The 15,505-nt window shown below is 39.8% G+C and overlaps 2 protein-coding genes across 2 annotated transcripts; both read right to left on the minus strand.

Moving 5' to 3' along the window:
* Window positions 1–3,402: 3,402 nt before the first annotated feature.
* On the minus strand, window positions 3,403–5,622 carry LOC136251156 (uncharacterized). The gene is made up of 2 exons (XM_066043548.1): window positions 4,176–5,622; window positions 3,403–3,718 (listed from the first exon to the last, which is right to left on the minus strand). Exon 1 carries the CDS (start codon window positions 5,581–5,583, stop codon window positions 4,312–4,314), a length of 1,272 nt encoding a protein of 423 aa, XP_065899620.1. The 5' UTR covers window positions 5,584–5,622; the 3' UTR covers window positions 3,403–3,718; window positions 4,176–4,311.
* A 3,075-nt stretch (window positions 5,623–8,697) lies between these two features.
* Window positions 8,698–12,839, minus strand: LOC136251153 (uncharacterized). The gene is made up of 2 exons (XM_066043543.1): window positions 8,887–12,839; window positions 8,698–8,837 (listed from the first exon to the last, which is right to left on the minus strand). The coding sequence occupies exons 1-2, from the start codon at window positions 12,691–12,693 to the stop codon at window positions 8,829–8,831; spliced, it is 3,816 nt and encodes a 1,271-aa protein (XP_065899615.1). The 5' UTR covers window positions 12,694–12,839; the 3' UTR covers window positions 8,698–8,828.
* Window positions 12,840–15,505: the final 2,666 nt, after the last annotated feature.

The following is a 15,505-nucleotide window of genomic DNA, read 5'->3' on the forward strand; positions in this document are numbered from 1 at the left end:
GTCACTTCCTGCCTGACTGGTGAACGATACAACCGGTATGCTTTATATTAAATTTAAACTCATGTGTCAGTGTTTCATTCAGTCATACATGTATCATCATATATTACAGGTGTTTGTAATTTCACGTGCTATAAGTGCACGTGAACGCATTTCGCTTAGACGTTGCAAAGATTTGGAAATCCTCAGTATAACCACCTCGTTAAGCTAACAGCGTCCGCCCCTCCTTGTGGTCTGGGGGCGAGACTAGATCCATGTGTGGTATTTAATCGTTCTTCAGAGCAGAAAAGGAGTTTCTTTTGTTAATATACTGGCCTCAACTTATGATTTATCATTTTTCCTGGTAATTGTTTTGTGGAACTCTTTCACATACCACTTTTAATTCATTAGTAGCTAGCTAGCTGCAACAGAAACTTTACCGCCATCAAAATAATGGTCGTAACTTATCCCCACAAAAACTTACTGTCCATTTTACTGTCCACTTTCCTCTTGATGTTGTCGCTTCCTCATACCATCCACTTTCATCAACTTTCAATGCCTTTAAAATCTTTCTACATCACATCTCTCTGGACTCTGGGTCCTGATCTTAACACAGCCTCTAATAGCACAGTCTTCAGCATGTAATGTTATGGAATTTATGCTAAGTGTCCTAACCCGGCATTGTAAACTCCTCCTTGAAACCATTACTGATGTAGTTTCGTGCTGATGTAAGGCAAAGTATCATTTTGAATGTACACGCTCGGATACAGACCACACTGTTTATATGAGACATAAAGCTGATTTGAAGATGTTGATGTGTCAAGCTAAGGTTGAATATTCACAGTGGCAATCATCCCTGTCAAAAGCAAAAGCTTTAAAGGTATTGAATCATCAATAGAAGATTTCTGATGCTGTGATGATGGAATTAATACAATACCATGCACATCTGTGCTGCCATTTCGGAGGTGAAAACTCCACCAATGAGTTTTTTAGAACTGTTGCTGTTACTGATGGTCACAAGGATGCAGCTTGTTTTCCTTTACCAGATTGTATTGATGATGCTGACAGCTTTCAGTTTGACACTATCTCTGTTGATGATGTTTTTCATACCTATCTTCTCTTGGTGTTGCTAAGTCTACTGATCCAGATGGTCTGCTTGCTCACTACTTCGAGAGATTGCTGGTGAAATTGCTGAGTCCCTTACCATCCTCTACTATGAATCTCTACGTACTGGTGTTGCTTCATTGGAGTGGAAATGATCACATATTGCACTAGTTCATAAAGGAGGGGCTTCTAATGTTCCTAATAACTATAGGCCTATTGCTGTAATATCTGTGGTAGCCAAGATACTGGAGAGGATAGTGGCTACTAAGTTGTCCACATTCTTGAAAGTTCATCACCCACATCAGGGACCAATTATTCTTTGTCTTTCTCCCCAAATGTCAGTCATTATTCTTTCCCGCTTCTTGTTTAAGATTTCTTTCTGGGTTCAAGTCATGATGACTTAAATCAATCAGGTGCTCTTTTTCTTGCTCTACCTCAGCACACACACACACACGCAAACACGCACACACACACACACACACACACACACACAAAATGTTAACCTTGTTACAGTCCTCTGTTCCACTACGTCACTATTCTCCAATAAGTCTTCTAACTTTTGGGACATCATCTTCTCATACAATCCTCTGGTAGTTACATACATTTCTTTTTTCATCAACAGTATATATAAGCCCTCCAAACTTTGTTACATCAAAGTTCTTCATTTCAATGCCACAGTTTTGTTTACTCTTCTTACTAGCCTTAAGCATAACAAATAACTCCATTCATAACTCATAACATATGATCTGTGTTGCATTCAACACTGCAAACATAGCATATGTACTGATGCCTTCTCATAGACACAAAATCAATGTAGTGCCACTGTTTAGTGCTAGGATGTTGCTTGTGGGTTGCCTTTTTCTTTTCTTAAACCACAACCATTTCATTGACAGAAAGAAAAAAGATAGCAACTATTTACTGGATCGGCCCTTAACATCATGCCACTCACTCAACCTCTAACCTATATGGAAATTACAATCTCCAAGTATAACACATGCCACTCTTGTTGGATTTCAGAGTGCTTGCTGAATAATATCATAAACTTTCTCTTATCTTTAGCAGCAAGGTGGAGGCATAACAAGAGACCAACACATCATAGTGAAGGTAGTCATGAGGATGATTACCAATACTTGTAGTACTCTTGAACCAAGTCTTTCATCTATATCCTCCTGCCTTCCATTCTGATATTGCTGACCCATGGAGCACAAGAGTAATGCCTTCACCTAGCTACATTTACTACTTGGGATAGGTCTAACGGATATCAGTACAATATACTCTTTCCTACTTCATTATACTTTATTAAACACTTTGTTTCTTGTAAATCTGCTACATACACTGTATATTATATTCTTCAACTCCCTTATCATCTGCGCCAGTTAATTCATTACCCTGTCTAGCTGTTTCCACAGAATCCTTGTGTCCAGTAATGAATATATGTTCCAAGATTCCAGAAACCATGTTGAGCCTTGTTTTCGCTTCTGTCTATAAGTGCAAAGTTAAGTGGTTCGACTACAAGCCTTCTGGAGGGAACAAGTATGGCATGTAACACTGAGTGGTGCTATCAAACGACACCCAATACTCATACTTTTGTTTACCCAACTACTTATTGTCAGCTTAGCCAGTTGTATTGAAACAAATCACCAGGGCTAGGATCATCATGCAGAGGTGCTCAAAAACTAGATTTAAAGACTGACCTCCCTCCCAATCATACACACATGTACACATTGTGTACTTTTACTACTTTACAAACATACACCACACACACACACACACACACACACACACACACACACACACACACACACACACACACACACACACACACACACACACACACACACACACACAGATACAGCAGGGAGTCAGAAATTTTACACTGAAAAGTCTGTTGAATGCAGAAAATAATTCTAGTATTGGGTAGAGCTAATTAGGACTGCTGAAATTTTATCACATACATGCAGAAGAACCTACAGAAAACATTGCAAATCTGAAACAAAGAGCATTGATATGTGTATATTTGCAACTGTTCACCATGCACACTTTGTAAGTACTGAATTACTAGTTTATGGCATGCAGAATGGACCTCTTATTTTCATATATAAGTAGCTATAATCTGCGATTCAGGTTGTTCAGTATTCTTTATTATCATGGTACATACTTGCTGAGAACAAGCAGGATGTTTGTAGCTAGATATCTCTTCAATCAAACAACACACATTTAATCCAAGTACAGCTGAAAGCATATAAATAATTATAGATATAGCACCCAAAACAATTTAAAACCAAATGGCATGGCAGAAATTCCCATGCCGCATGTCGACATTATTCTATACAGAATTTCTTACATGATAGACAAAGTGCATTGCGCATACAAATATCATGTGGATACACACTGTAGCTACATACGTAATACTAAACTGTCATATGTATGCATTCTAGTTAGTATACTAGTATGGGTGTAACCAAGAGTTAATAATACAGGGTATTATTAACTCTTGGTGTAACTAATATATAGTACATTTGTCATGGAGTACAATTAGTTGTCATACATAACCAAAGAATCTCGGAAATGATTACATGGCATGCTCTCTCGTCTATCACCAGCTGCAACTGGACGTAATTCAAATTGCTGATGGTTCCTGCATTGACAAAACATATAGTATATCGCTTAGTAGCATTTACAAGTCATATATGCAAATTAATATGCACAGAAGTTTAATTTGTTAGGATTTTAAGCTCTATAAAATTAATGTATAAGTTTCTATTATGTCAGCATAATTTTATTCATTTGGAATGAGCTACAATGTTTTAGAATGCTATAAATTTTTGCATTGTTGACATTTAATGATGAAAATTATTATTTAAATGCATGTATGCGCTATGCAGCTATTCAATTAAATTATGATTAAGATTCTTAAGAATCAGCAGCTACAAAGAAATATTCAAAAACATCATCATAGTACAGCAATATACTTAGCTCTATTTAAAAATGAATTATCAGCACAAATCACTTAAGTTAGCCACTAGAAGTATGTACGTACACATACAGCACAATGAAATGTTACACACTACACATTATATTATTAGGTAACATACCTCACAGCTTGCTGGTTTCTGTTAACTTGCTGAATGCCACTTGAGTAACTGCAATGTTTGTTCTTTAACACACATGAGATGAGTGGGGTTTTAGCTACTGAGACACAAAATAAACAAAATGGAAATATAACCAAAGCTATGGCAAGTCCAATGGAAAAGTACCCATATTTACCGCCAGTACCATATTTAGTAAAATTATAGTGTCTAATAAGTTTAGTAGCCTGTGTTTGTATGGCTGTATACATGTGTGGATTACTGCTATGACAGTGCAAGCTGTCTGCAGATAGTACAGTCTTCCTTGACCACGAACAAACATAGTTGTAAAAATCACCACTCGACATATCAGATAATAAGCAGCAAACCATCGATACTTGTCCTTGTAGCTTCCTTGAAATTGATCTAGTAATGGCTTGATTCTGATCAGATTAATCTTTCTTCCCAGGAATGGTTCAAGTATCAGCAAACAAGGTAAACCTACACCAAAAACTATAACACATAAAAATGCTACAATGGCATACGCCAAGTATCTAGTGTCATCAGGGTCGGCTGAAGAATCATATTCATTAGTTGCAAGTGTTCTCCATAACTGAAAAGGGTTGGAAAAAAGTGATGTATAGGACAGCAACAGTAGAACACACACAGCTCGCACAAGAAAATGTTTGCCAAAATTTGCTATCCTCCTTGAATACTTAGCTGCTCTAGATATCCCAAATAGTATAAGTGAAACAGCTATCACATGAATGTAATTGATAAACTGTTGATCACCATAAAGTAATCCTTTTACAAAACACAGTTTCCCTATAATCTGTGGGGTCAGTTTGGCAAAACTTGATATCACTGCGATTAGTTGGAACACTTCATCATAAATGTATGAGGTGCTACCTAACAAAATATCTACCACACTATAATAATAAAGTAACCCATACAAATGTCCCAGAGATATTTGAAATTTGGAATGCATTAAGCCACACCCACCCACTACTATTACAATCCAATACAGAATTGTCAACACAATCACCAATGGTAACATCCAAGAACACTTCCTCTCATTAACACAGTCAGGAGCATTATATGCTAGAGTATATCCTGAACTACAGTCACCACAAGCTACTCCTGTCCTGTGTGGTCTACACTGATCATCTAATTCTCTTGGTAAATTATAATATCCACCATAAGTAGTGCTTTCTCTGCAATTATTAAAGTCACAAAAAGGACATAATGATATTTCTGGATATTCATCACACCTTTCTTCAGTACCAATCCAGTATCCTACTTTGATCTCAGCATTGTCTCCATTACACCTGACAAAATTTTGATTATGATAGCATTCACATACTTGAGAGTTGGAGTTAAATTCAAACCCACTAAAGCAAATCGGTGACAACTCCACTGACAACATTGCTGTCATTTCTTTGAATTCTGGAAACTGAATCGAAGTTATCTTTAATCTAATCCAAAACAGCCAAGCTGTAAAAAAAGTGTGCGGCCCTCAGAAAGGCTATGGTGAAAAAAGATGTGAAATCCAAGGTGGCGGCCAAGAAATGGCTGTGATGGTAGGTTAATGGTAAAAATTTTAATAATGACAATTCAGGTAAATTTTGTGAAGCGGCACAAAAATTCACCTGAATTGTCGTTATTAAAATTTTTACCATTAACCTACCATCACAGCCATTTCTTGGCCGCCACCTTGGATTTCACATCTTTTTTCACCATAGCCTTTCTGAGGGCCGCACACTTTTTTTACAGCTTGGCTGTTTTGGATTAGATTTCATTTCTTTTTGTATTTGTATACCCCAAAGCTGGCCTATGGCCAGCTTTGGGACTTTTTTAACCTATGTTTTTTTTCTTTACTACAGGAAGAAGAAAAGATGAAGTAGATGCACTTTAAATATTTTATCAGTAAATGTACAAATTATATATATAATACAAATGGGACCGGATTTGCGAAAAGGGGCCTTCCACACACATCCAATTTGCCAACTTTGACAATTGATAACTTCAGATTGGAAAGAGCTATTGCCTTGAAATTTGGGCAGTGGTGATTTCTTTGCAGCTGAACTCTCCACATGACGATTTCTTTGTAGCTGAACTCTCTACAAGGTAATTTCTTCTAGCTGATCTCTCTACAGGGAGATTTGTTTGTAGCTGAACTATCTACAAGGTAACTTCTTCTAGCTGATCTCTCTACAGGGTGATTTGTTCGTAGCTGAATTCTGTGCAGGTGATTTGTTTGCAGCTAAGCTCTTTACAAAATGGTTTCTTTGTAGCTGAACTCTCTACAAAGTAACTTCTTCTAACTGATCTTTCTACAGGGTCACTAGTTTGTAAATGAATTCTCTACATGATGATTTCTTTGTAGCTGAACTCTTTACAAAATAACTTCTTCTAACTGATCTTTCTACAGGGTGATTTGTTTGTAGCTGAACTATCTACAATGTAATTTCTTCTAGCTGATCTCTCTACAGGGTGATTTGTTTGTAGCTGAATTCTGTACAGGTGATTTGTTTGCAGCTGAGCTCTTTACAGAATAGTTTCTTTGTAGCTGAACTCTCTACAAGGTAACTTCTTCTAACTGATCTTTCTGCAGGGTGATTTGTTTGTAGCTGAACTATCTACAAGGTAATTTCTTCTAGCTGATCTCTCTACAGGGTGATTTGTTTGTAGCTGAATTCTGTAGAGGTGATTTGTTTGCAGCTGAGCTCTTTACAGAATGGTTTCTTTGTAGCTGAACTCTCTAAAAGGTCACTTCTTCTAACTGATCTTTCTACAGGGCAATTTGTTTGTGGCAGAATTTTATACAGGGTGATTTCTTTGCAGCTGAACTCTCTACATGATGGTTTCTTTGTAGCTGAACTCTCTACAAGGTAACTTCTTCTAGCTAATCTCTCTACAGGGAGATTTGTTTGTAGCTGATCTTTCTACAGGGTGATTTGTTTGAAGCTGAACTCTCTACAAGGTAACTTCTTCTAGCTGATCTCTCTACAGGGAGATTTGTTTGTAGCTGAACTCTCTACATGATGGTTTCTTTGTAGCTGAACTATCAACAAGGTAACTTCTTCTAGCTGATCTCTCTACAGGGTGATTTGTTTGTAGCTGAATTCTGTATAGGTGATTTGTTTGCAGCTGAGCTCTTTACAGAATGGTTTCTATGTAGCTGAACTCTTTACAAGGTAACTTCTTCTAGCTGATGTCTCTACAGGGTCACTAGTTTGTAAACGAATTCTCTACATGGTGGTTTCTTTGTAACTGAACTCTCTACAAGGTAACTTCTTCTAGCTGATCTTTCTATAGGGTGACTTGTTTGTAAACGAATTCTCTACATGGTGGTTTCATTGTAGCTGAACTCTCTACATTGTGGTTTCTTTGTAGCTGAACTCTACAAGGTGATTTCTTCTAGCTGAATTATCTCTTTCTATAGTTGCATGAATTCCCTACAAGATAACTCCTTCTAGCTGATCTCTCTACAGGGTGAATTGTTTGTGGCTGATCTCTCTACAGGGTGACTTGCTTGTAGCTGATCTCTATACAGGTTACTTGTTTCTAGCTGATCTCTTGAATTCTCTTCGGGTGACTGCTCTATTAGGATGACTGCTCTATTAGGATGACTGCTCTATTAGAGTATCTCGATCTCGCACTTGCTACACTAAGTTGGATTTCGTGTTATAACTCCGTGGTTTTAAGTCTGATTCTTCTACACCATTGAAGAGCCTTTCTAAGATGATAACTCCATCTGTACAGCGATTTTCAAAGCATTACCCCAAGCGGTTTACCTGGTAGACGTGGCAAGCAGTCGTTTTTTATTAGCTAATCTCGATTGCGTAATTGTTACACACTGTTGGTTTTTTCGTTGTATCTTCCTGGATTTTAGCTCGATTTCTTTCAAACCACAAAAGGTTTGAGGTTCAATAGTTAACCTATTCACCCACCGATTTTCAGCTTCTTTCCATACGCGGTTTACCCTGTAGGCGTGACAACATATTGGTGTTATTTTTCGTGAATAATCGCTCATAACTCTTTGCCTGTTTCTCGTATTCCAGCCAAAGTTGGTACCGAGATGCGCCTTTATATCCCCCTTCTGTGTGCCAAATTTCAAGGCGATCGGATATGGCGTGCGAGTTTTATAGCAGTTTTTGTAAGTGTGCGACAAGAAAAAGAAAAATAAGAAGAAAAAAAACAACGAAGAAACTGAGCCAATTTTTGAAGTCGCATATCTCGGGAACGCGTGAAGCGATTTCGCTCAAATTTGGAATGTGGAGTGCTGCAGTTGGGGGGCATGTCCACAGCAAAAATCGTCTTGTTTCATCAAGGAAGCACAGAGCTACGGAGGTGCGAAAATTGCGTTTTCTTTCTTCCTGTCAATATACTCACGGGAAAGTAAAAACAGAAATATTTGAAGTGATTATAAGATATGGCAAAATTACATACTGAAAACTACAACATACTACTACTTATTACCTAACTGTATACTTATTACTACCTATACGTACTTAACTTAACCAATGTCAAAGTCAGGAAATTCGTCCTCAGCAGTAAGCGAATACTGGCGGAGTATCATTTTTGCATTGTACCTCCACAAAGTCACAGACAGTTGCTGGAGAAGTTGGCGCCTAGCAAACTTTCGTGGTAAACCGTTTCTAACAGTTGTTCTGTCAGCTATGGATCCTAAAATTGATAGGGCATATGGTGACCAAACACCAAAGGTCTCACATACAAGAGGGATAAAATCTCCTCCATTATCATTTACAATGTCCTGGTATTGGTTGTCCTTAGCTATCTCACCAACAGCAGCGGCCACCCCAGCCTGAGAAGAAGCAGAAGATATGACAGCAGACTGAGTGGTACTCCTGACGGAGAGATCAAAATAGGCAGGACGACCAAGATGAAAGTCAGGGTGGTATATGTCGCCAGGACGAGATCGGTCAGATGGAATGCCTTGCTCCCTAAGAACACCAGGGTGATCTTGGAGCAAGGCATGGTGTACAACAGACACTAAAGCATTATGACGCTGGATCCTCAAGGGACCATGAGAGCACCCCAGCAGATGATCACCAAACTGGTCAATGACAGATAGACAAGTACAGAGTGGTAAAGAAGGGAACAAAGGAATGCCAAGCCACAAACGTAAAGCTATAGTAAAATCATGAGGAGGAATAGCTAGACCCAAAGCAGGCTGTGGAAGTGCTTTAAGCCAACCACTGCTGGTGCCAGAAGAATGTGATAAAGCACGCAGACGTGCTTGATCACGAATGGTGGAACTGCTTACAAGCTGTTTAAAAAGTGAATCATTTAAAATGGCTTGAAGGTCAGTTTGAGAGGAGTTTTGCAACACAGAAACAGACATACCTTCGAAGAAAGCGAGGGAACAATCCTCCCCGGGAAATGGCATAAAAACATCAAAAGTTTCCACTAAACGCGACACTAAAATACGGGAAGAATTACAGGACCCCACAAATGCAGGAGCAGCAGAACGCTCAGATTCACGTAGGCCCAAGCCTCCTAACCTAAATGGCAAGGTGGCTTGTGTCCAACTACTATCAGAAATTCCACAACACAAGATTCTACTAAGGCATTCTCGCAACCTAAGGTCAAAATGTGAGGGAAAGGAACCCAAAGAGGAAGATGGCACACAACGTAAAAGGTGAGTGACCTTGCAAACGCTAAGACAGCTCCTAAGCAGATGCAACTCTACTTGAGGGTCCTCGAGGTCAACCAATTTATCCTGAATTGCAACTATTTTATCAAATTGAACAGATAAAAAGGCATCGTAAAACTGTGGAGGTCCCCAAATAGGAGATCCAAGAAGCTCCAAACCACTGTTCTTGGGGTTGATACGCTTGATGGCAGGATGAAAGTTAGGAAAAGAACTGTCACCAGAAGGCCAGTATAGTTCACACTTGGATAGATTGATGTAAAGACCAAAACTGGGACCCGACTCAGTAAAATGTGAAAGTAATGCGTGAAGACAAGATCTAGTACCTATAAATGTGCCATCATCTAAATACCACAGGTTAAGAAGACATGTTTCACTAAAAGAGATGGAACGAAGAAATTGCACCAACACCAAAGAAAAAAGTAAGGAACCAAGAGGATCTCCCTGTTGGACACCTGTGGAAGCAAGAATACGCCTGTGGCCAAACCTCAGCTCAGCAGGTTGACTGTAGCACCAATACACCCAGGGGGAAATCTCTGGAAACTCTTTACACACACCATCAAGAAAAGCTGAGCGATTACATTCATTAAATGCATTCTTCATATCTATTTTGAGTAGAGCTAGAGATTCATCATTGCCAAATTGGGAAAGAGAATGACGGACAGCATGGATAGCTGCCTCAAGACCACCTGGGATACCAACACCCACTTGACCATAAGGTAGGAAAAAGTCAGAGAGAAAGGGACGAGCAAACTGACAGCACAGACGACTGGCAAGGCGACGAAGAATTTCACCAACTGCAATAGGGCGAACACCCCCGTTCTTTTTCAGAAGAGCTGTTAAAGGGGCACCACACAACCAAGGGGCAAGCGAAGGAGAAGCTTTTCCAGAAAGCAAAAAGTTCATCAGACGAGTGAGGGTGGTAAGGCAAAGTTCAGCAGAAGGTGCAGTGTGGCCACTGACTGCATCAAGAAGGTGTTGTGCCCGTAAACCAGAGGCACCAGGACTGGTACCACGAGGAAAACCCTTCAAACATATTAATACAGCAGATTCATCTACAACTAAAGAAGCAGTCTTGGGGGCCGAACAAGAAGGTGGATCAGAGACAGGATGTCGCGGAAGCAACTCTTGAAATGCCAAATCATCATTCTTATCAGCCACACCAGTAGAAGTAAGAGACTGTACAGCATTACTGTACCTACCTTCCCGAGCCCAGAACAAAGCTCGAGAAATATTGTGTTTTGAAGACTGAATACAGTGACTGGAGCGAGAGACATGTAAATCATCTTGTAGAGCTTTCCAAAGATTATACAAACCATCAGGCTGAGACCAGAGATGAAGGCGGTCTAGCAAAACAGAAGCTAAAATAAAACGACGGCGGCGCTGACGAAGTGGAGGCATACGTAGTGCCAGTTTAGCAAACAGAAAAAGACGCATAAAGCCCCAGACTGAAGAAATTGCATTTCGAAACTCGGTAGACAAGACTCTAGCTAGCAAAGGACGAACACTGCGGGGAATGTGAACAACAGTTGAGACAGGACAGGTCATAACATAATTCATCACTACAGAAAGAGCCTCAGACTCAAGATGAAGAGGGCCAACAAAAGAACATGCAGAAGCTGACAGAAGGGCTAACTCTAAAGGATCAGAAGGAATACTGGTGGAGAAAGCTAAGGAAGGTGGTGAAGGAGAAGTGGGAGACTGACTTTCAGACTGATCACAAATTAAGAAAGGAAGATCAGAAGCAGAAACTAATGGAGCATTACAGCGCTGACCAGGCTTAAGTAAACGTCTGCAGCCTGTTTTACGAAAACGTTCATGAGTAGCCCAACGGCAGGAGGGAACAGTGCAAATAAGACGGTTACAGCAAGCAAAGAAAGTCGCAGATGGAAAAACATACCTAGATATGTGAACCGAGTTGATGTGTTGCCATAAAAGAGAACAGGAGGAACAGGATTTATTACAAATAGGACAAGATAAAAGTGAAGAAAAGTGATCAGCCGAGGAAGCACTGGCTGGGATATCCGCCATCATTGGTGAGGGCTGCAAAGATGACTGCATCATAGTGTGAGACAAATCACGACTGTCTGAACTTGCTGGAGAGGGCACAACCTTATCAGGACTTGCTGGAATAGTAACAACTTTATCAGGGCTTGCTGAAGAGGACAAAACTACATCAGAACTTGCTGGAGAAAGAACAACTTTATCAGGACTTGCTGGAGAGGACACTGCTTTATCAGGACTTGCTGGAATAGTAACACCTTTATCAGGACTTGCCATAGAGGACACAACATTTACTGGAATAACAACTTTATCAGGGCTTGCTGAAGAGGACAAGACTTCATCATGACTTGCTGGGGAAGGAACAACTTTATCAGGATTTGTTGGAGAGGACACAACTTTAACAGGACTTACTGGAATAGTGATAACATTAACAGGACTTGCTGAAGAGGACCCAGCTTTAAGACTTGCTGGAAAAGTAACAGGATTATCAGGACTTGCTGGAAAAGACACACCTTTAAGACTTGCTGGAATAGGAACATATTTATCAGGACTTGCTGGAGAGGACACAACTTTAACAGAACTTGTTGAAGTGCACACGACTTTATCAGGAATTGCTGAAGTTACAATTGGGCCACGACCAGCTGAAGAACACGTAGATACCGACAAAGTAAGACTTGCTGAGTCAGCGACTGTCGAGCGTAACAATGGCGGGCTGGAGGTGACAAAACTAACTTCCTTTTTGCCATTCTGATTCACAACACACTGAAGAAAGTCACCAATGGGTTTCCCTGCATAACGAATTGTTCTCTTCCAGTTCTTGGATGAAGAGCGACCAGCGCGACGCTCAAACTCACAAGGGGTCATAAACGACCCATTCCCGGCAGTAAACGAAATACAACGACTGAAACCATCCTTGAGCTTATCAGGGAACAGTTTGGCCGGTAAGGAACCACAAATAATGTCAATAGGATGGTCGGGAGAGAGAGCACTTTGAGACACTACAACCGCCATCTTAGCTTTTGACTTTTGACCGCGCCGGCTTCTTGGGCCGCACGACACACTACCGTGTGTCTTGATGTAACATTAGTATTATTAACTTCCTTACAATTATGACATTTTCTGGTAACAGTGATCATTTCACTTCCATTCCGTAAACATATTTCATTCTTTTGTAGAATATATGGATTGTTATGTGTGGAATTGCAACCAATAGCTACAACTTATAGCAAAAGCTCCAGTTTCTCTAAAAACAGTATTAAAATAGTCACACACTGTGGCACTGAAGCGTATTGGATGACCTAACTTGTGTATCTTATCAATAACGCAACTATCCTTGGTGATATCACACAAGGCTGGTGAACACAGATTTACCTTGAGTTCTAAGGTGGAGTAGCAATAGCACCATTAGGTTGTGTGTAACTAAACCTACTAATTGTGTGCTGAACAGAAGTGTTACTGCTGTTGTTAAAATCTTCACATGATTTTAGAAATTTCAAGTATATCAAGACACATGGTAGTGTGTCGTGCGGCCCAAGAAGCCGGCGTGTAACACCTGTGAGTAGGCATTCCAGACTGATCTTAAAATTTTGGGAAAACGGGTTTTTTATATGCTCAATAGATAGAGTATTGATTGCTGATCTCAGAAATATATAGTTTGTTGGGTTGGAATTAGCTACTTTGGCATGCACAGTGCTTAAAAACTGAAAAAAGGTACATTTTTTCTCCAGGGCTCCCCATACATTTTACAGGGGAAAATGGCACAATTGAATCAGGAAGCCATCTAGCAATCTGGACTATCTTGAAACTGCAGTTGCTTCTAGTTGCAAGTTTGTACATGTAATGAGAGTAACTTCAGGTCTTATTGGATCTCAGCGATCTTTGTATGCTTTGTGGTGAGCAAATATGTTTCACATACTGCACACTTCTCAATACAATGGTGTATGCTCATAGGCAAGTGGCTATCTCAAGTCGGTAAAAACATCAAGTTAACAACTTATAAAGGTAAACAACTAAAGTGGAGGTGCCACAATGATGCAACAATACCTAAGGTGGAGTTGTGGTTTCAATTATGGCATTGTTATGCCGACTTTGAAGTGGTTTATACTTTAACTTGAACAACCATCAGAAAATTGCTCTGGAGCTGAAAATCGCTAACCCGAGCGAAGTAACTACGCACTTTAAAGTAAGCACCAGTGACTACCTTCCACCCGACCGTACGTTTTTTAAAGTTTTAAAGTATTCTACATACATTACAAGGCTTGAAAAGATTACAAAACAACACAAAACTTACTTATATGTAACGCGCACGATAAAACTAAGATTTTCATGATGATCAGCGTGTGGACAAACCCCACAGCGATTTTCACCCTCATTGGAGCTCGGACGACGGAGCAATCCCAAGTTAAACACGAGTTGTCATTTTGTGCCAGGGTTCTATTGGGGAATATACGGAGAATTTTTTAATTAAAAAATCTCGGATACTGGAATGCCTACTGTGAGTATATTGACAGGAAGAAAGAAAATGCAATTTTCGTACCTCCGTAGCTCTGTGCTTCCTTGATGAAACAAGACAATTTTTGCTGTGGACATGCCCTCCAACTTCAGCTCTCTACATTCCAAATTTGAGCGAAATCGCTTAACGCGTTCTCGAGATATGCGACTTCAAAAATTGGCTTAGTTTCTTCGTTTGTTTTTTTTTTTCTTATTTTTCTTCCTCTTGTCGCACACTTACAAAAACTGCTATAAAACGCGAATGCCATATCCGATTGCCTTGAAATTTGGCACACAGAAGGGGGGTATAAAGGCGCGTATCGGTACCAACTTTGGCTGGAATACGATACATAGGCAAAGAGTTATGAGCGACTATTCACGAAAAATAACACCAATATGTTGTCACGCCTACAGGGTAAACCGCGTATGGGAAGAAGCTGAGAATTGGTGGGTGAATAGGTTAACTATTGAAACCTTTTGTGGTTTGAAAGAAATCGAACTAAAAACCAGGAAGATACAACGAAAAAACCAACAGTATGTAACAATTACGCAATCTAGATTAACTAATAAAAAAAACGACTGCTTGCCACGCCTACCAGATAAACCGCTCGGGGTAATGCTTTGACAATCGTTGTACAGATGGAGTAATCATCTTAGAAAGGCTCATCAATGGTGTAGAAGAATCAGACTTAAAGCCACGGAGTTATAACACGAAATCCAATTTGGTGCAGCAAGTGCGAGATCGAGATACTCTAATAGAGCAGTCATCCTAATAGAGCAGTCACCCTGAAGAGAATTCAAGAGATCAGCTAGAAACAAGAAACCTGTATAGAGATCAGCTACACACAATTCACCCTGTAGAGAGATCAGCTAGAAGAAGTTACCTTGTAGGGAGTTCATGCAACTATGGAAAGAGATAGTTCAGCTAGAACTGAGAAATCACCTTGTAGAGCTCAGCTACAAAGAAACCACCATGTAGAGAGTTCAGCTACAAACAAATCACCCTGTAGAGAGATCAGCTAGAAGAAGTTAACTTGTAGAGAGTTCAGCTACAAAGAAACCATCATTTAGAGAGTTCAGCTTCAAACAAATCACCTGTAAAGAGTTCAGCTACAAACAAATCACCCTGTAGAGAGATCAGCTAGAAGAAGTTACCTTGTAGAGAGTTCAGTTACAAAGAAACCAC

The sequence above is a fragment of the Dysidea avara genome, chromosome 3 (assembly GCF_963678975.1).
Source record: "Dysidea avara chromosome 3, odDysAvar1.4, whole genome shotgun sequence".
NCBI lineage: Eukaryota > Metazoa > Porifera > Demospongiae > Dictyoceratida > Dysideidae > Dysidea > Dysidea avara.

Bases quoted from the DNA above. Each gene is read 5' to 3' on its own strand.
- LOC136251156 (XM_066043548.1), bottom strand. From the start codon at position 5,583: ATGACAGCAATGTTGTCAGTGGAGTTGTCACCGATTTGCTTTAGTGGG.
- LOC136251153 (XM_066043543.1), bottom strand. From the start codon at position 12,693: ATGACCCCTTGTGAGTTTGAGCGTCGCGCTGGTCGCTCTTCATCCAAG.